Source organism: Panthera onca, chromosome C2, assembly GCF_046562875.1.
Source record: "Panthera onca isolate mPanOnc1 chromosome C2, mPanOnc1 haplotype 2, whole genome shotgun sequence".
Lineage (NCBI taxonomy): Eukaryota > Metazoa > Chordata > Mammalia > Carnivora > Felidae > Panthera > Panthera onca.
Window position 1 is genome coordinate 151,987,611 of NC_138347.1, and position 25,226 is coordinate 152,012,836.

Consider the following 25,226-nt stretch of genomic DNA (forward strand, 5'->3'; position numbering starts at 1 on the left):
CAAATCCTACCCTGATCTTGTAGCCCTGACCTTCGCTCCATCTCATGTCCACAGTTGCACTGGCTTCCATTGCCTCTCAAAGATAGAACACCTTCAACAGCTTCAGCTATGAGCTTATCAAATGCAGCTCCTAGATCTCACCTTAGACCTATTGAATGAGAATCTTTGCATGTAGAGTCCAACAATCTGTATCTTAACTCACGCTCCCTATGACAATGATGCAGCTGGTACAGCACCATACTGTGCCCTGGCATTTGAAGATCACTGCACTAGAGCAGGTGGCAAAGCGAGATTATCCACAGAGCCGATGGTGACTGCAGAGGACTAAGAGGATGGATGACTCTTGCAGGACTTTCAGATCTAGCTTCCCTAGAGTAAGTAGAAAGAATGCCACATACACTGCTCTACCCATCTGTGATGGCAAACATTCTGTTTGCTTCCAGACTAGTGCTAGTGGTGGCAAGCTTCCTGAGAACATCGCAGCCCATAGAAAACCTAGTCATTGGAGTACCTTTCAGGCTTTGTATGGACCGTGGTGGACCAGAGTCCCAAAGATCCTGTCTGGCAGCATTAGAGATCGTGTATTAGATCAGGATTTTACCAACTTATGGGGCCATACGACAGTTTTAAAATCATCATGACCTATTAAGTCATCGATAGGCTATCAGGGGATGTGGGTGCACTTAGATTAAAACAAACGGCAAAAAATGGGCCCATGAATCAATCATTTGAAGAAATAAGCAAACTCTTATTCATATGATTTTTTCAAAGAAGAAAAAAGTGTTTAGGAAAATTAAATCTTGTGATTTATTAAGAACAGAAAAAAATACAAATATGCTGCCAAGCTTAGAGCATTCAGCTGAGAGCACACTCTCAGCTGGCAAATGCAGCCATGTGCCAAGGAGCTGGGCTTTCTTCTCTCTCTTGCTGTCACATCTAGGAATGGTTGTCCCTTCTTAAAAGCACCCAGTGCATAACAAAAGGACAATAAAACATGCTAATGCCTTCCATACTTTTAAACAAATGCTTCTCAAAGGGGGAACTTTTTACTAGCATTATTTTTGCCACAGATCACATGAGCCAGTCTTTAATGAATGCAGGAGAGTGCCTACTGCTCAGTGGTGATAGAAACAAGAAGAGAGGGCAGTATGGCTAAATCATGCAGTGGTGATGGTGGCAGTGGTGGTGGTGTTACAAAAGACGAAGGAGTAATGCTTTATAAGCTCATGGAGGGCATAGCTTGATCCTGAGATGCCTGGAGGAGGATGGAATAAACAGTCTCCCAAGAGTTCCACAGGGCAGTAAGGCTCTGGGGAGAGCTCTGTGTGAGTTACTGAGGAAGGAACTGGGTCAGGAGGCTGTTCTAGCAACAAAGTGTCAGTTAGGAAAGAACTGGAGGGAGAGGGCCAGTGGGCAGGCTGTTACCTCTCTGTGGTGATATCCACTCTCATAAGAGTATAAATTCTTCCTGAAAAAGAATGAGAAGATGGCATTCCCCTTTGGGTCCCTGGAAACTACCAACTTCCGTCGATTCACTCCAGAGTCCCTGGTGGAGATTGAAAAGCGAATTACTGCCAAGCAGGCAGCAAAGAAAGCCAAAGATAAGCACAGAGAGCAGAAGGACCAAGAAGAGAAGCCTCGGCCCCAGCTAGACTTGAAAGCTTGCAACCAGCTGCCCAAGTTCTATGGTGATCTCCCTGCAGAGCTGGTTGGGGAGCCCCTGGAGGATCTGGACCCCTTCTACAGCACACACCGGGTAAGGGTGACTGGCTTGAAAGGCTGTTCTCAGTTCTAGGAGAGGAAGCCTCTGCCCCACTCAGCCTAGGGAGTTCTCCTGCACCTGGATGATGTGGCTATCAGCTAGACTCAGTTAATGACAAATATACCCAACTCATCTCTTTGACACTCTTTGCATCTTTATAATATTTATGGGAGAGGCTAATTAAACTCAAATCCTCAAAAGCAACAATTGCTGTAAATTTTTCAGAGGAAGCTGGCTATTCTCTTGGATGACCACTGGCCTAGGATCTCCTGTTGGGTCTCTTTGCAAGTGGGGAGCAGAGATCCTGAGGTTGCAGGTGGGGGTAGAGTATGGAAGGGTAACAGAAATTAGGATGGTTTAAACCAGTGGTCCTCAAAGTATTATCTCAGAACGCCTGGGGTTCCCAAAACTGTTTCAGTGGGTTCGGGGGTAACACACACACACACACACACACACACACTCACACACGCAGTATAAGCAAAAGGGTATAAACAGTAACAAAAACTCCTTGGGGTCCTCAATAATTTTTGAGAGTGTTAAAGGGTCCTGAAATCAAAACATTTGAGAACCACTAGTTTAAGTAAGAGCTGGTTCATGACAATTTCCCTGTTTGTATTGTGTCTTAGATGTTCCACACAGCCAAAAAAAAAAAAAAAAAAAAATGTGTGCATGTTTGGGAGTTGAGGGACATGAGTTAGCCATCTCAAATATGATCTACAGAGAAAATAAAAAGGCACTGGAATGTCTTTCTCCCTCTTCTCATGGGCCAAGAGCCCTTACCTTCCCAGATGCTCACAGGGAACCAGTGGAGGGTTTCAAAAGCAAGACCTAGAAAATGGAGAGTAGAGGGAGTACCCCAGCACCAGGGATGATCCACTGATCAGAAGAGGAATGTAATGCAGCCAGACCCACCTTCCTGCTGCCAGAATCCTGGCTGTGGGCCTGATGCATCCTACCAGCCCCAGGTCAGCTGCCTGCCCATTGGGCACTATTAATGGGCTCATCCTGATGCACAGTCATCCATGGGGACTGGGGTCTTGCTAGGAAGGTGAGGATATGGCTCTTTATCCCCGATCCCTTCTAACTCTACCCTTCCACTTGGCTCTCCACTGATGGATGCATGGTTCCCAGAACCCTTCTTGCTCACAAGCCCGAGATGACAACATGCATGCTTAAAAACCTGGTTGTGTGAAGACCATGCTTCTCACTGTAGGTCCTTCTGCTTTGTTTTGTTGTAGACGTTTATGGTGCTGAACAAAGGGAGGACCATTTCTCGGTTTAGTGCAACTCGGGCCCTGTGGTTATTCAGTCCTTTCAACCTGATCAGAAGAACAGCCATCAAAGTGTCTGTCCACTCATATCCTTTGCACTGTTGCTTCTTCCACATGATTCCTTTTAGAATCAGGCTTTGCCCAGTGTCCAGTACCTTCTTCAGAGGTTAGCAGTCGAGGTTTTCTCTAATTGAATCCTGAAACAATGAAATCATTAAATTGGAAGGAAAAAGTGTTTGTGGCTTTAATGTGTTCAATAGCAGTCCCAAGACAGAGGAGGTGCTCATGCAAGCCACAGGTGGGTTTGGGTTCACCTAAACTAGTTGGGACACACCTATGCACGCACGACCCCAAAAATGTCCTGCTTATGAAGGAGCTTTGCTGATGCAAAGCCAGGCACATTTTTGCCATATGAGGCCTGCTCGTCTCACGACATAATAACCAGTCAGAAGAATAACCAGTCTTTGGGCAGATGAGATAAGCATGGGTTGTTACTCTGTGCCTTAGCCGTGCTGGGAAGTGGCTGTTTATTGGGCAAAAAAACAAGACCTGCCAGAGGACAAAGAGGACAGACCACAGTGGGTGGAGCATAGATTGTCTCAGGGGGACCACATTGGTCATGGGGCACGGCCAACATCCCAAGCTACCCCAAACTGCAAGCAGGTTAAAAAGGTCAGTAGACCAAAAAAATGTCAGTAGTCCAAGGTTCATGTCACTGGGGAATATGGTAATGGTTAGAGACAAATCAGTCAAATGTCTGTGTTTTATTAACTGCTTTTAGGGAGCTCCAGAATCTGCCTTCAGTTTTTGGTTTATTTTGTTTTGTTTCTCAAGGCAAGCCAAACTAGGTCAAAAAAGAGACTTTGGCTCGGTTTCCAAGGATCTTCCCTGGTGACTGTCCAAATTGGAAGTTCCTAATGACAAATTCAGCCCTGGCTTCCAGGAGGTTGATTTGCAAGAACAGCCTTGCCTCAGCTGCCTGACAGATGGTAACCAGCCTCTTCTTGGGAGACTCCAGTAAAAGGAGCTCTCTCCCTGCCATTCTGGGGCAGCTTGCTGGATTGCTGGACAGCGCTCAGCCAGCGGGTAACTGGCAAGGACTCCTCTCAGTGTGAAACTTTGCTGCTCCGTGTACTTGCATTATATTTTCTTTGCCTTTGTGGCCACGTGGTGGGAGTTATATTTTCTTAATTCAGTCTTGGATTTTCTGGTCCTATATAAGGATATGTAATGGTAACAGTAGGCTGCCATTTGCTAAATACCTCCTAAGCATCATCACGGTCACAGGTACAGAAACCTTTGAAGAAGGGACTAGCATCCCCATTTTACAGATGATGCAACTATTATTCAAAGGCATTAAATAAATTGTCCAAGGTCACACAGCCAGTTAAGAGGTCCAGCCTGCATCCTGCCTAGAACAGTATCAGCGATAAGTAAGTAGGCAGTTAATGGAAATGAACTGAGGTAATTTATTCGCTCAGTATGTCGTCTCTACTTGGGTGTTTTTTTTTAAATACATATCCAATTACATAAAAACTACAAATAAAGAAAAACGGCAAATATACAAACTCCTCTCCACGCATCCTGGTTGAGTTACATCTTAATCAGCTGTAAGAAACAGCTAATTAGAAATAAAATCCCTTTAAAGAGCCAAGTGACCAGTGCATATTCTTTTCATCTTGAGGTTTGATGAATCAAAATTGCTGGATGGAGTCATAGCTGGACAGAAAAGCCGTTGAGAGTCTCCTTCTCGCAAAAGCCTGCATTTGTATATTTAAATCTTATGAACTTGGTAGCTGCACTCCCAAAAGATATTCTTCAAGCTATGGAATTCTCCATGTCTTATTATTAATATCTCACCAAAACTGTAATTCTAATCAAATTTTCTATGCATGTTTCCACAAGTAACGTTATACCTAATACATTACTTTTAAAGGTTTGTGGAGTTGGAGATACAATTTTAATTTAATCCTTGGGTTAACATTTTCCCCCCATGTGAACACATTTCTTAATTTAATTGCAAGTCAACAGGAAAATATGGTTTAATTAGCAGAATTTCCCTTTTCAGAATAGATGTGTTCCTAAGTAACTGTAAAACAGGGCACATTAAAGACATTTACAGAAAACTAAAATAGCTTTAAATACTTCTGCTCAAACTGAAATGATGAAAGATGAGTCGTTCACTCTCTCTGTAGGTCAAGCTTATCTTTGGGCTTTGTTTTTCTTTAGGAAGTAATTGTTAGGAACCCACGCTAGTCCTGAGAAAAAATGTCCAACGGGAGAAATTGATCTCTGGGTTTTCTCTACCAACCTTTCTTTCCATCTATTTACCCCTTTCCACTCGCCTTCCTCACTATCTCCTTCCCTTTGTGGTAGTCCCTTGGTGCAACCTCGAAAATTCTTCTCTCTGTTTATACAGAGTTGTCTACCACAGCTTGATTCCATCTGGAATTTTCTCCTGGAAATTTCCTCTCTGGAATTTTCTCCTGGATCCAGCATTTTCCTTCCTGTGCCTGCCCCCACCATTCCTAGCCAGAGGTCTGTTTCCTCAGTGTGACTGATCTCAGCTAAGTCAGGAAAACAATCTGACTGAATTAATTCCCATGAAAGCTGGTAACCCTCCCTTTACCTCTGACTTCTTAGGAGTATTTTCTTTATCTTTTGGGAAAAAAGAGGCATTGGCTGGATGTAATTCCAGAATATATTGTAGAGTGAAATGAAGGTGTCTGGGCAGCAGGCCATTTTGGAGAAAGGATTCTTGTTTCCTTCCTTCTTGCTCAGGGTTCTGTTATCAAACAATCTGAGGTCACATCTCAGCACCATGGTTGACTGGCTGTATGACCTAGGAAAAATTATTTAAGCTTTTTCAGCCCATTCTCTTAGTTCCAACATGTAGATAGAATAGCTCCCTATAGGTTCAGTTGTATTAGAAATAATGTGGATGAAGTAGCCAGCCCAGGATAGGCACTCAGTAAATGCCAGCACTTGCTATGTGACAAGGCCATAAAGCTGATCCTAGCTAAAAGCTATGAATTTAGTAGTTCAGTGTCAAGGTGATCATGGATGATGTCAGAGAAACATGGTGACTCTCAGCTTTTCCTTAACGCAGCCCTCTCAGGTGGTTCAGTTTATTTATTACGGTCACTATTTTGGTCAATTGTGTGGGCATGACCCAAACCGAGCTTCCAGAGAGAATTGAGTAAGTAGATTTGCTGTCACTGTCCTTCCTGTGCCTCCTCTTTCTGTCCTCTTTGTCTCTTCCTTCACTTGGTGGCTTTTTTTCTTGTCTTTTTCCTGCTGGTCTCGTTTGAGTATTGCAGACTTTATGATGGTTAGATACTTCCTTCTTCTGTGGACTTTGGTTCATAAACACACATGTGATTGTCAGCTTTGAAGAACTGCAGATTAGTGGTTCTCAACCTTGGAATCCCCTGGGGGAGATTTTTAACATATTAATGCCTGGGTCTCAGTCCCAGAGGGTCTGATTTCATTAGTCTGGGGTGGCCTGGGCAGATGAGCCTTGCCACCACCCACTCCCCACATTCACCTGCTAGGTACACACATCAACCAAGTTTAGGGAAGGCTTACTCTGAGAGGCAGGAGCAAAATTGAGATGGAATGAAGAAAAAATGGTTCCGGAACATATTCAGAAAATTACCCGTGAATGAAGCTATTTATGTTATCATGGCTCATACACTTCAAAGTGCCCTTAATATTCCTGAGAATATTCTATTTCCCTGGGTTAGCAGATGGAACCTCTGTAGTTTCAGAACATAGCGGGGCCTTTCCAGAAACATCCTGCACCAACAAATCCGAGAGAGGTGCCCCTAGCTCAGTGCAAGACTGACGTACCTTTGGTATAATAATAGGAACTCTGTAGAGCTTTGTCTTTTTTCACCTTTTAAATTTAAAAAAATTATTTTTTCTGATTATAACATTAATGCATGCCACAATAGAAAATACAGTTAACCCTTAAACAATATAGGTTTGGTGCGTGTTCACTTTTTACATGGATTTTTTCAATAAATATAGTATAGTACTGTAAATGTATTTTCTCTTCCTTTTCTTAATAACATTTTCTTTTTGCTAGCTTACTTTACTGTAAGAAGATGGTCTCTAATACATATCACATGCAAAATATGTGTTAATTGACTATTGATGTTCTCGGTAAGGCTTTCTGTCAACAGTAGGCTATTAGTAGTTAAGCTTCTGGGAGTCAAAACTTATATGTAGATTTTTACTGTGCAGGGGGTCAGTGCCTTTAACTCCTGTGTTGTTCAAGGGTCCAATATATGCTTTATTTCTTTCTTTTAATTTTCAAAAAATCTTTATTTTCGAGAGACAGAGAGAGAGTGGGAGTGGGGGAGGAACACAGAGAAAGGGAGACACAGAATCCTAAGCAGTCTTCAGGCTCTGAACTGTCAGCACAGAACGTGATGTGGAGCTCGAACTCGTCAACCGTGAGATCATGACCTGAGCCGAAGTCAGATGCTCAACCGACTGAGCCACCCAGGTGCCCCTGTGTTTTATTTTATGAATAGATTAGAGAGAATAATCATGTAGTCATCTTAATTGATGCTGAAAAATCATTTGATAAAGTTTGATATGTTTGTGATTAGAAATATCTAGAAAGGAAGGAATATAGGGAATGGCTGTGCTCTGGTGAGGGGTAATGACACTGAAGGAGGTAGAAAATATCATACTTAATTGTGAAACATGGCCAGCTCTCCATTTGAGATCAGAAACAAAAAGAAAAAAAAGAAAGATGTCTGTTTCATCAGTTCTATTTAACTTTGTAAAGGAGAGCCTAGCCAGCATAGGAAGGCAAGGAAAAGAAAGAATAAGAAAAGAAGTAGCAAAGATACCATGATTTGCAGATAATACAATTGTGTGCATAAAACAACCAACATAATCTAGAGATAAACTATTAAAGTTAACAAGACAGCATAACAAGGTACCTGGGTACACATTAATATACGTAAATGAATTGCATGTCTATATCTAGCAAGAAACAATGGTTTTTTAAAATACCATTTACAAAAATAAATAAAAAATAAATTTAAAAAATACCATTTACAGTGGCATTTTACAATAAAAGTATCTAGAAACAAGATTATCAAAGTATGAGTAAGATCTCTACAAAGAAAATTATGAAAAATACTGAGTGATATGACAGAAAACCCAATACATGGAGAGATGTATTATATTCCCGGATTCAAAGTCACAATATTGTAAGACTCCTCAAAATGACTAATGAATTTAATGCGAGCCCAATCAAAATCCCAACAAGTTTTTTTTTTTTATTACTCAATGAATTGACTTTAAGATTTATCTAAAAATGTAAAGAGCAAATGATAGCCAAGACGCTTTTGAGGAAGAAAATCAAGGTGGGAGAAGAAAACTGGCCCTACTGGGTGTACGAATGTACCCTAAAGCTCCAATAATTGAAACCAGGTGCAGTGGAGGGTAAGATTAGTCAGACTAGTGGGACGGAATAGTTGGCTCGCATACAGGCATCGAATTTGCGTTAAAGGCAGCACCGCGGAACAGTGGAGACAGGGCAGTCCTCAACATGAGATGCTGGAGAATTCAGTATCTCGATAGAAAAATTACTTTGAACATCCAACTTTATGCTGCATACAAGAATCAACTCTAGGTGGGTGAATAAAGTTTTTTGCGAAAGACAAAAACAGAAGGCTTTTAGGCAAAAACAAAAGGAGAATTTCTTCATGACCTCAGGTTAGGGGAAGATTTATTACATTCCCACAAGAAGCACTAACCACAGAGGGGAAAACTGATACAGTGTAGCTTACTAAAATTAAGAATGTCTGTTCATGAGAAGGCAACTTTGTAAGAGTGAAAAAGCAAGCCTACTGAGTAAGAGATATTTGCAACACATATACCTAAAAAGTGTTTATATACAGAAGACTGATCCTGCAAGTCAATTAGAAATACATCAGAGCAACCAATTTTGAAGTGAGCAGAATATTTGTATAGATATTTCACAAAAGCAGAAACCCAAATGGTCAATACACATATGAAAATATCCTTAACCTTTTTCTTAACCAAGGAAATGCGAGTTAAAATTACACGGAGAGAGATTGGGACACCTGGGTGGCTCAGTCAGTTAAGTACCTGACTCTTGATTTCAGCTCATGGTTCATGGGTTTGAGCCCCGCATGAGATTTTCTCTTTCTCCCTCTCTCTCTGCCCTCCCACATTCTCTGTCTCTCAAAATAAATAAATAAACTTTAAAAAAAAACACTTAAAAATTGCACTGAGAGATTATTATCTACTCATCAGATGAGGAAAATTTTAAATTGTGACAATAGCAAGTATTAAGGGTATGGAACAACAAAAACTCATATACCGCTGGTGGAAATGTAAATTTGTACATCTTTGGAAATCAGTGGATATCCTCAAATAAAGGTGAAGACACACATATACTGTGATTCTTAATTATACTCTTAGGTACATAAACTCAACAGAAATATGTATGGGCACCAGGATATAGCTACGAGAAAGTTTATGAACACTGTCCATAAAAGCCCCAAACTGGAAACAACCCAAATGTCCAAAAATTTTTGGTGCATTAAATATCCTTCTTATATTCTTAAAATGGGATAATGTATAGCAATAAAAATGAGTAAATTACTGTTCCACAAAACAAGGAGGAAAAAAGCCAGACATAAAAGATTACATAAGTATGATTCCGTTTATACAAAATTTAAAAACAAGCAGAACTTAACTATTTTGTTTAGAGGTGCTTACTTGGAGGTAAAAATATAAATAAAATCTCTAGGGCAGGGGAGGGAGGACATAGTTGGGAAGGGGCTTATGGGGTGCTCATAATGTTCCATTTAGTGACATGAGTAGTTGTCACACAGCCACTATGGACTGGATTATGCTACCCCCCCCCCCCCCCAACCCATATGTTGAAGCCCTAACCCAAGTAACTGTATTGGAGAAGGGACCTTTAAGGAGGTGACAAGGTTAAATTAGGTCAGAAGGGCAGAGCCGTGATCCAATAGAACCAGTGTCCTTGTAAGAAGAGGAATGGATTCCAGGACTCTCTCTCTGTCATGTGAGGACATAGCAAGAAATCAGTCCTTAGCCAACCAAGAAGAGGGTTCTCACCAGAGCCTGGCCAGGAGAGACCCTCATCTCCAATTTCCAGCCTCTGGAACTGTGAGAAGGCAACTTCTGTTTGACCACTCAGTTTATGGTGTGTTTTTGACCACTCAGTTTATGGTGTGTTTTATGGTAGCCCAAGCTAATGTGCAAGCTTCCATTTTACAGTTAATTTATGGTCCATGTGCATTTTTATCACGCACATTACATATCATACTAAAAAGCTTAAAAACAAAATGATTTTTTAAAAACGGCCATTGCGTAAAATACAGACTACTGAAAAATATAAATCAGAAGAGAGTAATTAGATCGAGAAATGTTGGTATTTTAGCTTATTCTCTCTCTCCTTCTCTCTCTCTCTCCTCTCTCTTTCTCTGTCTCTTCCTCTCTCTCTCCCTTTCTCTCTCTCTCTCCATATATATAAAGTTGGAGATCTAATTGGCTTTATCAAATGATTGGTGAACCAGGCAGCAGCCTATCTAGCAAGTAGAGAGGAGTTGTACAAAGTAGAAGGTTTTTATAGGTAGGGGAATGAGGGTAAGAAAGTTATTAGCAAAGGAAAAGGATTCTTCCAGAGGAGGCAGCTTGCTAGGGGAAAAAGCAGGTGTCTTCTCATGTAGATCACCTCACCTTTCTTTTGGGGATGGAGATGACCCCAGTGACAGACTCTTCGGTGCTGATAGAAAGAACAATTTCCCGGCTGACCAGTCAAGGGGAGATGGAAACTCCGTAAAGATTGGGTTTTAAGCCCTGGTTTGAGAACTCTAAGTGGCACCATTTGGGGCCTGCAGTTTTCTTAACTATATATAGGCTGAGATCATATAGCATGTAAAAATCTCTATCCTTATTTTGAACTTTTAAGGCAAAGCATTTTCTTTCAAAAGTAAGAGTTATTTGGGGATTCTGGTTAAATATGGAAGATGGCATACATATGTTTTACCCCAACCCTCTCAGAACGCCAATAAAATGACAGCATGGGAATAAGAATGGTATAAATATACAAGAACAAAGAGAAGGAGAAAGAAAAGCACGGAGGACAAAGATGTCAAAACAATCTCGGAAGGCCAGAAGTGGGCGGAGGCCTGGCAGAATGACTCAGCTCATCAGGACTTGTTAAAGGAGATGCCCGCAGAGAGGGATAAAAATGACGATGGAGGCATTTTACCCCCTAAAACCACAGAGGCCCTGAAAATGTGGACACAATACAAGTAACAATAACTGGGAGTGGAAGGAGGAAAGAACGTGGGAGCGGGGTACGCTCACTTGCTGCTGCTTCTATAATAGCAAGAAGTGAAAGAGTATTCTTTAAAGTAGACAAATCAAGGAAGGAAAAATGATTCTATCTAACAGTATAAAGGTAAGCACCAAAAGCGTACGATTAAACACAATCAGGTGATGCATAAAGTGGGTGGGAAAAGAAAGAGAGTTAACAAATGGAAACAAGAGATATTATATAGATAGTGTACTAAGGAAAATGCACTACACGGTTTTAGTTATAATTATGAATTTGTACTTATAAAGGCAACCAATAGAACTAAAATAAACACTGTTCTAAATTTAGAATCATCTGGGCACAAGAAGCAAATCAAACATGTCACACAATACCATATTTTTAAAGAACTATTAAATATATAACTTGAAGTTATATAAACAAAGATCAAGCAAATCTGTCGTGTCAATAAATATAAATGGATTTGACTCCTCTGTTCCAAAAACAAATCACACATATTCACAAATATGTGACATAACAAAGCAATATCCAGTATGTTGAATAACCAGTATACTGCTCCAGGTCATATGGAGAAGTCAAAATTCAAGAGTGCACAGGGGCACCTGGGTGGCTCAGTCGGTTAAGTGTCCAACTCTTGATCATGGTTCACGAGATTGAGTCCCGCGTGGGGCTCTGCTCTGTCAGCTTGGGGTCCTCTCTCTCCCTCTCTCTCTGCCCCTCCCCCACATTCTCTCTCTCTCTCTCTCTCTGTCTCAAAATAAATGAATAAACTTAAAAAAAAAGATGGACAAAGATATAAGCAAAGGCATACAGGAAGGAGGGACATGAGGTGTGAATATCAAAGAAGGTGAAATTTGAGCCAAAACTCATTAAACAGGATGAAAATGACACTTTGTAATGCAAAATAATCCAAAAGAGTAATGTGTGTCTTTGCAACAAATAATGTGGCGCCGGTGTTCATAAATCAAAAATCATAACAGTATAAAGGTAAATAGACAAAAACATTACAAGGACCAGAGAGTATAATTAATTTCTGCCTATGACAGACCAAGTGTTTAAAAAGTATGTAAAGATATAGATGACCTGAATATGTAATTCATAAACACATCTGATTAATATATATCAAACTCCATTTTCCCGGAAAAATGGAGAATATACTGCCGTACATATTGACCAAATGTTAAATCACAACAAAGCTTCAACAATAATACAGGCAACATTCTCCCATCACACTGTGATAAAGTAATAATAAAATTAGAAGAAAAAAAAAAGAAAGGCCTTTCCATTTGGTAATGTTGAAAACCTTTAAACTCTTAGATTAAAAAATACTACTAACTCAAATTATAGAATTTCTAGGGAAGAAAAAATTTAAAAACTATACCCAGCACCTATAAGGTTAAAGATGTATTTAGGGGTTAATCCATAGTATTGAAGCAGAGAATATTTATATCAGTATAAAATGAAGAGAATTATTTAAGCACCTGATATAAAGCTAAAAAAAGAAAAATAAAATAAATGAAAGGAAAATGAATTAATAATGTAAAAGAAAAAAGAGCAAGTTAAGAAATAGAAAAACAGTAGAAATAATAAATCCAAAAGCTGTTGTAAAATGTATGTGTAAGACATTTATACTGAAAGATGACAACACACTACTGAGAGAAATTTTAGAAGCATCAAATAACTTGAACAACATCTCAGGGCTCCTGGGTGGCTCAGTCCGGTAAGCATCCAACTCTTGATTTCGCCTCAGGTCATGATCTCATGGTCACCGGGACTAAGCCCCACATCATGCTCTGCACTGACAGCACAGAGCCTTCTTAGTATTCTCTCTCTGCCCCTTCCCTGCTCACACACGTATGCGCTCTCTCTCTCTCAAAATAAATAAATGAATATTTAAAAAATTAACAATATCTCATGTTAAGGAAGGGATTAGAAGACTCACCAGCTGTTAAAATGCCAGTGCTACCCAAATTAATCTACAGAGTCAATGAAATCCCAGCAAAAATCCTACCAGCCTATGTTCCATAGAAATTGAATAGATTTCACTTACATGGATGAGGCCAAGTTTATTTAACTATTATCCTATTAATAGGCATTTATGTTGGCCCTAATCAAGATAATCCTCATATTTTGCCATCACGATTCTTCAGTGAGTATCCTTCCTTACTCATATCTTTGCACAGTAACATGGGTACATGTGAGGGACAAATTCTCAGAAGTGGAATGACTGGGTCAAAGGGACATGCGGTTTTAATTTTTGAGATATCACCAAACTGTTTTCCAAGGTTGTACCAATTTCCATGCCCACTATTATTAAATTCATTCTTTATCAGATTTTGCATGAACTGAATTGTTGACAAATCTTCTTTTATAAACACACGTTGAAAAAATATATACATATATAAGAGATAAAAATCCACCTCTCTGGTTTTATTTCTAGAAACTTATGTGGCAGGTATTGGAGGATGTTCAGCATCCTGGCCTCATGAAAATTATCAGATTCCAGATTTTATTTTTGAAATGCAAACTGATAACAGCCATTGGTTGCTGGGAGCCCAAAGGAAAAGGATAAATGTCCCTGGGATAGACTGGGGCTACAAAGATCATGCTGTGTATTCTTGAGGAGATCATAGCCAGTGAGGAATCAGAAGCTGGTTCCTACCACCCTGTTCTTGATACAATGTTTTGGACACAAGCGTTTCCCATCTCTTATCTCCCTCCCCAGACATTATACATCCCTGAAACATTAGCTTTATACTGCTGCCTGCTGGTAAAGACTGCCTGCCTGCCTATCTATCTGCTTGTTTCATATATATATATATATATATATATATATATATATATGTGTGTGTGTGTGTGTGTGTGTGTGTGTGTGTGTGTGTGCGCACACGCACGCACGCTCAGAAATAAACTGGAGGGACGCCCTGGTGGCTCAGTTGGTTAAGCATCTGACTTCAGCTCAGGTCATGATCTCGCAGTTCGTGAGTTCAAGACCCATGTCAGGCTCTATGCTGACAGCTCAGAGCCTGGAGCCTGCTTTCTAGTCTGTGTCTCCCTCTCTCTCTGCCCCTCCCCACCCCCCTCTCTCTCTCTCTCTCAAAAATAAATAAACATTTAAAAAGTAAAAAGAAAAAAAAAGAAAGAAACTGGAGATACACTGCAGTCAGAGGGGAAGGATATATCAGATTGGACCCCAGTTGGAGATGAAAAATGCAGGGGGATATTCTATATTCTCTCTATATTCTCTCATAAAGAGTCACTCCAAAGGCCCTTTGAGGCCCTGGGATGCCCGTCACTAACCATACTGAGAATCTGGGGAAACGTTTGACAAAATACAGCAATTTGGTTGCAGGGAAAAGCACAGCGGAAAGATACATATTTTCTTACCTAGAAAGGAACACACGAAATGAAACTAAACCCATGGCAAACAGGGGAATGTTTCCCTGGCACCGCACACATAAAGTACTGTTTCGTGTCTTTTCAAATGAATATGAATGATGCCATGTTGTGTGCACTTTAGCTGATGCTTTTTTAATTTTTTTTAATTTTTAATTTTTAGTTTTTTTAATTTACATCCGAGTTAGTTAGAATATAGTGCTGTAATGATTTCAGGAGCAGATTCCAGTGATTCATCCCTATGTATAACTCCCAGTGCTCATCCCAACAAGTGTCCTCCCTAATGCCCCTGGCCCATTTAGCCCATCTCCCCACCCCAAACCCCTCCAGCAACTCTCAGTTTGTTCTCTGTATTTGAGTCTCTTATGTTTTGTCCCCCTCCTTGTTTTTATATTATTTTTGCTTCCCTTCCCCTATGTTCATCTGTTTGTATCGTAAATTCCTCACATGAGCAAAGTCATGATATTTGTCTTTCTCTAATTGGCTAATTTCACTTAGCATAATACCCTCTAGTTCCATCCACGTAGTTGCAAATGGCAAGATTTCATTCTTTTTGACTGCCGAGTAATACTCCATTGTATATATATACCACATCTTCTTTATCCATTCATCAATCAATCGACATTTGGGCTCTTTACATACTTTGGCTATTGTCAGTAATGCTGCTATAAACGTTGGGGTGCATGTGTCCCTTCGAAACAGCATACCTGTATCCCTTGGACAAATACATAGTAGTGCAATTTCTGGGTCGTAGGGTAGTTCTATTTTTAATTTTTTGAGGAACCTTCATGTTTTCCAGAGTGGCCGCACCAGTATGCATTCCCACCAGCAGTGCAAAAAATATCTTCTTTCTCCGCATGTTTCTCCGTAACATCTGTTGTTACCTAAGTTGTTTATTTTAGCCATTCTGACTGGTGTGAGGTGGTATCACTGTGGTTCTGATTTGTATTTCCCTGATGATGAGTGATGTTGAGCATTTTTTCATGTGTCGGTTGGCCATCTGAATGTCTTCTTTGGAGAAGTGTCCATTCATGTCTTTTGCCCATTTCTTCACTGGATTATTTGTTTTTTGGATGTTGAGCTTGATAAGTTCTTTATAGATTTTGGATACCAACCCTTTATAGAATATGTCATTTGCAAATATCTTCTCCCATTCCATCAGTTGCCTTTTAGTTTTGCTGATTGTTTCCTTCGCTGTGCAGCAGCTTTTTATTTTGATGAGGTCCCAGTAGTTCATTTTTGCTTTTGTTTCCCTTGCCTCTGGAGATGTGTTGAGTAAGAAGTTGCTGTGGCCAAGGACAAAGAGGTTTTCGCCTGCTTTCTCCTCGGGGATTTTGATGACTTCCTGTCTTACGTTTAGGTCTTTCATCCATTTTGAGTTTATTTTTATGTATGGTGTAAGAAAATGGTCCAGGTTCATTCTTCTGCATATCACTGTCCAGTTTTCCCAGCACCATTTGCTGAAGAGACTGTCTTTCTTCCATTGGATATTCTTTCCTGCTTTGTCAAAGATTAGTTGGCCATACGTTTGTGGATCCATTTCTGGGTTCTCTATTCTGTTCCATTGATCTGAGCATATGTTTTTCTGCCAGTACCATACTGTCTTGATTACAGCTTTGTAATACATTTTGAAGTCTGGGATTGTGATGCCTCCAACTTTGGTTTTCTTTTTCCAGATTGCTTTGGCTATTTGGTTCCATACAAATTTTAAGATTGTTTGTCCTAGCTCTGTGAAGAATGCTGGTGTCATTTTGATAGGGATTGCCTTGAATATATAGATTTTTGGGGGTGGTATTGACATCTTAACAATACTTGTTCTTCCAGTCCAGGAGCATGGAATATTTTTCCATTTTTTTGTCTTCTTCAATTTCTTTCATAAGCTTTCTATAGTTTTCAGTGTATAGATTTTTCACCTTTTTGGTTAGGTTTATTCCTAGGTGTTTTATGGCTTTTGGTGTAGTTGTACGTGAGATCAATTCCTTAATTTCTCTTTCTGTTGCTTCATTATTGGTGTATAGGAATGCAACTGATTTCTGAGCGTTGATTTTATATCCTGCAACTTTGCTGAACTCATGGATCAGTTCTAGCAGTTTTTTGGTAGAATATTTTGGGTTTTCCATTTGGAGTATCATGTCATCTGTGAAGAGTGAAAGTTTGCCTTCCTCCTTGCCAATTTGGATGCCTTTTATTCCTTGGTGTTGTCTGATTGTTGAGGCTAGAACTTCCAATGCCATGTTGAATAACAGTGTTTAGCTGATGCTTTTTAAAAATCAATACTGTGATTTTGAGACTGGTCTAAGTGGATACGTGTACTTATTTCATTTATTTTTTTTTACTGCTATATAGTATTCCATAAATGTATTCTGTATTTTCTGCTAAGCATCATAATATTTCTTTCTACATTTAGATATTTCACACCACCCCCTAGACTTGAATGCATACACACATGGCTTGAGATAAGCTTCTAATATTTTTCTGTGTGGATTATCCCAACACCATTTTTAATGGATCATTGTTTCAAAGTGATTCCTTCTACTGCCTCCATCTTGCACCAGATTCTCATGCATACTCAGGTCTGTTTCTCCCGATTATTTATTTGTTACTCCATCAGTCAACACCACACTGATCTGAATGCCACTGATCCGAATGCTTGATAATCTGTTGATCTGGTTGATCTGGTTTGATCTGGTTGATCAAAACACCCATCCTTATTTACCTTCTTGAAAATCATTAGTGCTTGGGGCGTCTGGGTGGCTCAGTCAGTTAAGCGTCTGACTCGGTTTCAGCTCAGGTCATGACCTCACAGTTCATGAGTTCGAGCCCTGTGTCAGGTTTGGCACTGACACAGCAGAGCCTGCTTGGGATTCTCTCTCTCCCTCTGTCTGTCCCACCTTCCCTCAAAATTAATAAATAAATAAATAAACTTAAAAAAAAAAAGAAAATCAGTTCTTCCTTCTCTTTACTTTTCTATATCAATTGAAGGGTCATGTTTTCAAGCTTTTTTCTTACCAATCTGTTGAAACTTCGATTGTAGATCCACTGAATTTATTTATTACCATTGGGAGAATCGCCACATTTATGATAAGCCTTTCCTCACATCAGCATGGGATATCTCCCAATTTATACAGGCCTTCTTTTATATTCCTCTATAACATTATGTCTTATGTAAAGTACTTACATTTCTTATCCTTAGGTACATTATCATTGTGGTTGTCCTTTTGAGTGTTTATTTTTATTGCTAAAATATGTCAATGTTATTAATGTCTGCATATTGGTTTTGTACCCAACAACCTTGCTGAGCTCCTGAACAAGTTCAACATTTTCCTGTAGATTCTCTTGGGTTTTCTATTTAAACAATTATATCATCTGCAAATAATGATGAACTTGTTTCTTTCTTTGTGAGTCTTATACCACTTGTTTGTTTTTCCTGTCTTACTGAACTGACCAGACCTTCAGCACAATGCTGGATTGAATCTACAGTAACGAGTGTTATTTCCTTTGCTCTTGATTTTTAAAAGTATGCTTCTAATTTTCACTATTATCATGATGATTATGGGATTTTTATAATTAGCCTTTATCAAGTTATGGAAATTTCGTTCCACTTCTGGTGTGTTAAGAGTTTCATTATGGGGCACCTGGGTGGCTCAGTCAGTTAAGCGTCCAACTCTTGGTTTCAGCTCGGGTCACGATCTCATGGTTCTTGGGATTGAGCCCCATGTGGGATTGTGGTGTGAGAACAGTCTGCTTGGGATTCTCTCTCTCCCCCTCTCTCTGTCCCTCTTTTGCTCTTGCTCTCTCTCTCTCAAAATAAATAAATATATTTTTTAAAAAAGAGTTTCACAGTATGGAGGTTCCTCAAAAAATTAAAAATAGAACTACCCTACCACCCAGGAATTGCACTAGGTATTTATCCAAAGGGTACAAGAGTGCTGATTCAAAGGGACACATGCACCCCAATGTTTATAGCAGCACTATCAACAATAGCCAACGTATGGAAAGGCCTCAAATGTCCTTTGACTGATGAACAGATGAAGAAGATGGGGTATATACATACACAATGGAATATTAATCAGTCAGGGAAAGACAAATATCATATGATTTCACTCATTTGTGAAATTTAAGAAACAAAACAGGTGAACAAAGGGGAAGGGAAGCAAAACTAGTATAAAAACAGAGAGGGAGACAAACCATAAGAGTCTCTTAAATACAGAGAACAAACTGAGGGTTGCTAGAGGGGTTGGGGTGGGGGGATGGGCTAAAGGGGTGAGGGCATTAAGGTGGGCAGTTGTTGGGATGAGCACTGGGTGTTACTTGTAAGAGGTGAATCACTAAATTTTATTCCTGAAATTATTATTATACTATATGTTAACTAACTTTGATTTAAATTTCAAAAAATTGAAAGTGTGTGAAGGATGTAAAAAAAGAGTTTCATTGTGAGTGGGTGTTGGTTTTTATCAATATTTCTATTTTATTAAGATTGTCATTAGCTCTTTCATCTGTTAATATAGAAGGTTACATTAATAAATTTGCCAATCTAGTTTTAATGGCTCCAGCTTGATCATTGCTGGATTCAACTTGCCAGCATTTCACTTGATCTATCTTGGTAAATGAGGCTGATTTATAATATTCTCTCATAAATTCTCCCTTTGGGTTGCTTTTCCATGTCTCTGCCTCACTGTCTTCCTTCGGTATTGTTCCCTGGAACTCCAGATTCCTCTCACTCTGTTTTGCACAGTAATTCAGGTCTCTCCCTCCCCTACAATGTCTCTCAGTAAGTTATCCAGGGAGCTCTGTTGGTCACAAGTCTCTAAATCATTAGCCTCTAAACCGTTTGACAGATTGAGAAGGAAAAGCACAGATAATTTAAAAGTCTGAAATGTAAGACTGACCATAATTTTCATAGAATTTCTGTCTTTTCATGTTCTTAAAAACAGTGTGTATGCTTCAAGGACTGAGAGTTCCTACTCGTTAACATGGACTTGATCATGGGTAGTTTATTCTACCTAATGTGTTTGATTACCATCTGACGGTTACTGTTTACATTTGTTAGACTTGCATTGCCTGATATCACAGTTCAAAAAATGGAATCATTTCAAAAGTGGCTTGCAGAAATACAACAATAGCGATGAAAATAGAAAAAGTAAACCTCACAATATGAAATAAGGTCACAAATGTAAATAATGAATGGACTCTGTCATAAATACAAAGCTGGAATCTGCAGGTCATGAGACAAGTAGATGATGGATGTGGATAATCTCACAAAAGCAGATAAAAAATAAATGAGAAAATAGCATGACAATGAAAGATGATCATTGAATGTTATTGGATCAGTGAACCTGTTGTCCTAGTACCCAGTTTATTATCTGCTAATAACATTTTCATCAAATAATAATAATCAGCTACCCAGACTGCCATAGTATTTTCCAACAAAGCTTATTGACCTCACTTCTAAACCAGTTGACTATTTTTAGTACAAAAACAAAATCAGGCTTTCCAGTACAAATTGCCAAATTTGATGTTAAAGGTTGAAAAGAATCAAAAACTATAGTGTGCCCATTCCTCCTATACCCTTGCTGGTAAGACATGAAACCCGCTTCTAAATCAATGACAAATATTGTAGTTGGAAAGAAAGCAGGAAGAAATTGGTAGAATTCCTTTAACAGAACCACTGGATTTCTTATAAGGTGACTGCCATTTAAACTCAATGACTGTTAAAGGGGCGCCTGGGTGGCTCAGTCAGTTGAGCGTCCGACTTCAGCTCGGGTCATGATCCCGCGGTTTGTGGGTTCGAGCCCCGCATCGGGCTCTGTGCTGACAGCTCAGAGCCTGGAGCCTGCTTCAAATTCTGTGTCTCCCTCTCTCTCTGCCGCTCCCCTGCTCCTACTGCCCCCCCCCTTAAAAATAAATATTAAAAAAAATTTTTTTTAAGAAATTAAAAAAAAAAATCAATGACTGTTATGTACATATAACTAAGCAGACATTTTACTTTACAGTTTAATAACACTACGGGCATATCAGTTTTCTGTAGACACGCACCATATATGTGAGAGAGAAGTGCTCAATGACTTTTTGTCTTATTCATCGTATGAAGCTCATTTTAAAAGAAGAGACTTCTGGCTTAATTAATTAAAGATCAGCTTGGAAACTTTAGAAAGGTATGTTAGCTTATACACCAATGTTCATAGCGGCATTCTTCACGAGAGCCAAAAGGTAGGAAACCGCCCAAATGTCCATCGACGGATGAATGCATAAACAAAATGTGATATACACATTGTATGGACAATGGACTATTGTTCAGCATTAAAGATGAATGAGATTCATTCATGCAGCATTCACATGCTACAACATGGATGAACCTTAAAACATCACGCTGAGTAAAATCAGCCAGACACACAAGGACGAATCGTATGATTTGTATAATTCCTCTTAGATGAGGTACCTAGAGTAGGCAAATTTATGGAGACAAAAAGTAGAATTGAGGTTGCCAGGGAGCAGGGGAGGGAGGGATGGGGAGTGGTTGGAGTACAGACCTTCTGTTTGGGATAATAAGTTCTGGAGACGAGAGTGGTAGTGATCACGCAATGTTGTGAATGTACTTAATGCCGCTGAATTGCATACTTAAGATGGTGATGGCTTTTATTTTATGTATATTTCACCACCATTGGAAAAAAAAAAATAGATACATTGAATTGGTACCGAAGAAGCTCCAGCCACACGGTCAGCAAGGAAAGGCATCACTGTACAAATGAAAGACGTTCCTTCCAAATGCAGTACGCCCTTTACTGGTGGAAAACAGTGGGGGTCCACGAGCATGCCTTCAGACCCTGAACTGCCTTTGAGCAACACAGCGGAAATTGTGAATACAAACTGTGGCCTCACAGTGTGAGTTTCCTCAGCCTCCAGGGCTGAAATCAAAGTGAGGTTCTGTTTTCCCACACTGAATTGCTCTGGCTGGCAAACCAAAAAGGCTTATAGTGTTTTCAGACCATGGGGGAAGGGAAGGGGGAAAAAAAAATAGTTACCAACAGAGAGGGAGGGAGGCAAACCACAAGAGACTCAATCACAGAGAACAAACCGAGGGTGGAGGGGGGGCGGGGAGAGGGAATATGGGTGATGGCCATTGAGGAGGGCACTTGTTGGCGTGAGCACTGGGTGTTGTACGGGAGCCGATCTGACAGTAAATTATATTCATAAAAAAATAAAATAAGGGGTAAAACCTTTTTAAATGACCGTTTCTCCAAATACACGCGATGTGTCTTAGTAATACATTCAGGATTTTGAATAGTATGGATCTTCGCCTTTAGGACCTAACCTCGAGATTTTTTAATGAGTAGGCATCAGGATATCTTAAAACTGAGGAAGTGGGGCAAACAGCTCCAGGGCTTAGAGCTTGACTTTTTCTCCATACCCAGTGATTTTCTTCCTTCATCGGGAATATCTTTTGCATTTTAAAAAATCACATCAACATGCCGCAACAGAACACGAAGAAATACCTTCGGGGCCAAGTGCCGCCAGAAAGAGGACGTGACTCCATCGGCTCCTGTCCCCCGGGTTGCGACCTTTAACCCTCCAGCGCTGGGTGGTGTTCAGCCTAGGCTGGCGTTCTCTGGCGAAGCACTGAAAATAGTCTTCAGAATGCTCTCCATAATTTCTGGATCTGCATTTGATCTGAAAAGCCAGAAATATCCATCAAAGCTTCCCAACAACCTATAATTCTGAGTTAAGATTTTCCAATTTAGAAAACATAAAGAGTCGGGGGGGGGGGGGGAACCCACAAGATATGGAAGCTGACAGCTCAAGCAGCCAGCCAGCCCGATATAGATTTCTTCGTGAATAATTTCAAACACTCTTTCTCTCTCGCAGATACGAACAGGCATTACTGCTATTCTCTTTTTAATGTGATTGTTACTTTTATATAAGATACACAGGCTCGTGATTTAAAAGGTCACAGAGTTCTATAAAGATTCTAACAAAAAGTCCAATTTCACGCTCTTCTCTTTGCCCCTAATCCCGTATTTCCAGAGGCGAGTCCTCTCAGATTTTTTACCTCTTTATTCTGATACTTCCCTATCTCTAGTCATACACTCATACTGTATTTTTTATTCTTCCATTTTAGATGTTATCTGTTGGCTTTCTGTTACGGAAAAAAAAAGAATTAGGTCCACGTATCCACACTCCTTTCCTCTCACACTTGTCTCCCTGCTGTAGTTATATTATCATTTTGGGTTAGGTAATCAGACAAGATGTACATCGACTGACTACAGACACGGTTATGTAACAGAATTGCTGAGCAAATGACATGACAGCTGTATCATGCAGTGTCCTTTGATGACATTTTCCTTTAGCACAACATTTTTGCTCTCTCTGGAGTCAATAAGGATTTCATTGCTTCATGTTCTATGTATTTATCACTACTTTGCTCCCAAGCTCTTCTCCGGGGGTTTAATCCTTGCCTCAATTTATTGGATCATGTCAGGTTACCCATCAGTTCCCATTTTTCTTGGGGAAATCACTCCTGGAGCCCTCTAGCTTCCGCCTCAGTCCGGCCTAGGTGTTCTCGAACATGATATGCAGCTCTTGTCTGGAGATTTTTCCTTCTCCATTTTCTTTGGGATTCCGTTTGTCTCTCCCTTGCGTCCCCAGATCTTCCTCTTTATTGGTTGCTTTCTTGTTTGGATGGAGCATCCTATGGTAACTTTCTTAGATGGAAAGCACATTTTCGGAGACTTTGCATATCCATAATTGTCTTTATTTTACCCTCATCCTAACAGTTGAGCTTGGGAAGAAATTCTATATGAGAAATTATTCTCCTCAAAATTTTGAAGGCATTTGTTCCATTGTCTTGTACCCTCTAAGGTTGCCATTGAGAAATCTGATGATATTTTGATTCTTAATCCTTTGGATATGACCTGCGATTTTTCACTCCCTCAAAAGCAGTAGGGGTCTTCTGTCTGTGCACAATGTTCTGAAATTTGTTGACATTCATTCATTTTCTTGACATTTGTGGGTATTTTTAACTGAATACTTAGATCCTTAAGTTTGCAGAGATTTTCTTGAATTATTACTTTGATAATTTTCTCTTGTCTCTTTCTTGGTCTATTTCATTCTAGATCTATTAGTCAGACATTGTACCTACTGGTCTGATCATCTCTAATTTTCATGCTTTTTAACCACCTCTCATCATTTCTTTTTATCCCACTTCCTATGAGATCTCTTTCACCTTTATTTCCAGCTCTCCTATTAATGTTTTACTTTCACTGTCATATTTTTATTTCCCAAAGTTCTGTTTTGTTCTTTGAATAGGCTTTATAGCCTTCTGTTCTTATTCTGCATATCCTGGATCTTCTTAACTCTCTAAAAAATATTAATAAGAATTTTTCCCAGCTTTTCTTCTGCTCCCTGCGTTGTCTTTTTAGCTTTTCTTTCTTTCCTGTTTGGTTGCTTTAGTCTGTGGTGTTAGAAGCATCCTTCCAACTCCTGATGCTCATTGGCTAGCGGTTCACATTAAAAGTACAGCATCTTGGGGCGCTTGGGTGGCTCGGTCGGTTAAGCGTCCAACTTCGGCTCAGGTCATGATCTCACGGTCCGTGAGTTTGAGCCCCGCGTCGGGCTCTGTGCTGACAACTCAGAGCCTGGAGCCTGTTTCCGATTCTGTGTCTCCCTCTCTCTCTCTGCCCCTCCCCTGTTCATGCTCTGTCTCTCTCTGTCTCAAAAATAAATAAACATTAAAAAAGAAAAAAGTACAGCATCTTCTTGGGCCATTAACCTGACTACAGGCTTCTAGAAACTAACTAAAAGCAGAAGTGAGTGGGTGGATGAGCAGGCTGAGTGCCTTTCAGTATATAAAGTTTCCTTTATACTCCTGTTTCGGCATGCAATCTCTCTGTCTCTCTCGTCCAACTCTCGAAAGAACGAACATCCAGTCTATTTCCATAGCAGAAGAGGAAGTTCCTCATGGAATGGCTGCTTCTTGTAAAGCCTTTCAGACAGTATCCAGCCCCACCTGACACCCTTTCCCCAAATCCCACTTTCAGAGATATTTAGCATCTCTAAGTCCTGAGCAGCCCTGCAGTGTGGACTGGCTTGCTTCCGGGAAGTCCCCACTTCCCGGCTCAGGTTTCAGCTTTCTTGGGTCTGCTTTGTTAGTGACTACCCATCCACATGCTCCCTAGTTTCCAAAATGCTGTTGTTGTGTTCTCCATTATCTTTGTCCTCGTGGATTTGTGCTTTAAAAAAAAATCCTTCCACCAACATTTAAGAAGGATTTCAAAAAGGATAGAGGTAAATACGTATGTTCGATCTGTCATAATGGATCTTTCCATTTTTAACGCTGGTGTTTGTGTTTCTGATTTTATTTTTTTTAACGTTTATTTATTTTTGAGACAGAGAGAGACAGAGCATGAAACAGGGGGAGGGGCAGAGAGAGAGGGAGACA

General features: G+C 39.9%; 1 protein-coding gene across 3 annotated transcripts in view; it reads left to right on the forward strand.

Moving 5' to 3' along the window:
- The first annotated feature begins 1,486 nt into the window (after positions 1-1,486).
- SCN10A (sodium voltage-gated channel alpha subunit 10) overlaps positions 1,487-25,226 on the forward strand; it is a 93,593-nt gene continuing 69,853 nt past the window's right edge. For all 3 annotated transcript variants that reach the window (XM_078432478.2, XM_078432479.2, XM_078432480.2), the window contains exons 1-3: positions 1,487-1,756; positions 3,001-3,128; positions 6,152-6,232. In XM_078432478.2, coding sequence (XP_078288604.1) covers positions 1,487-1,756; positions 3,001-3,128; positions 6,152-6,232 — 479 coding nt within the window. The remainder of the gene's footprint in view (positions 1,757-3,000; positions 3,129-6,151; positions 6,233-25,226) is intronic.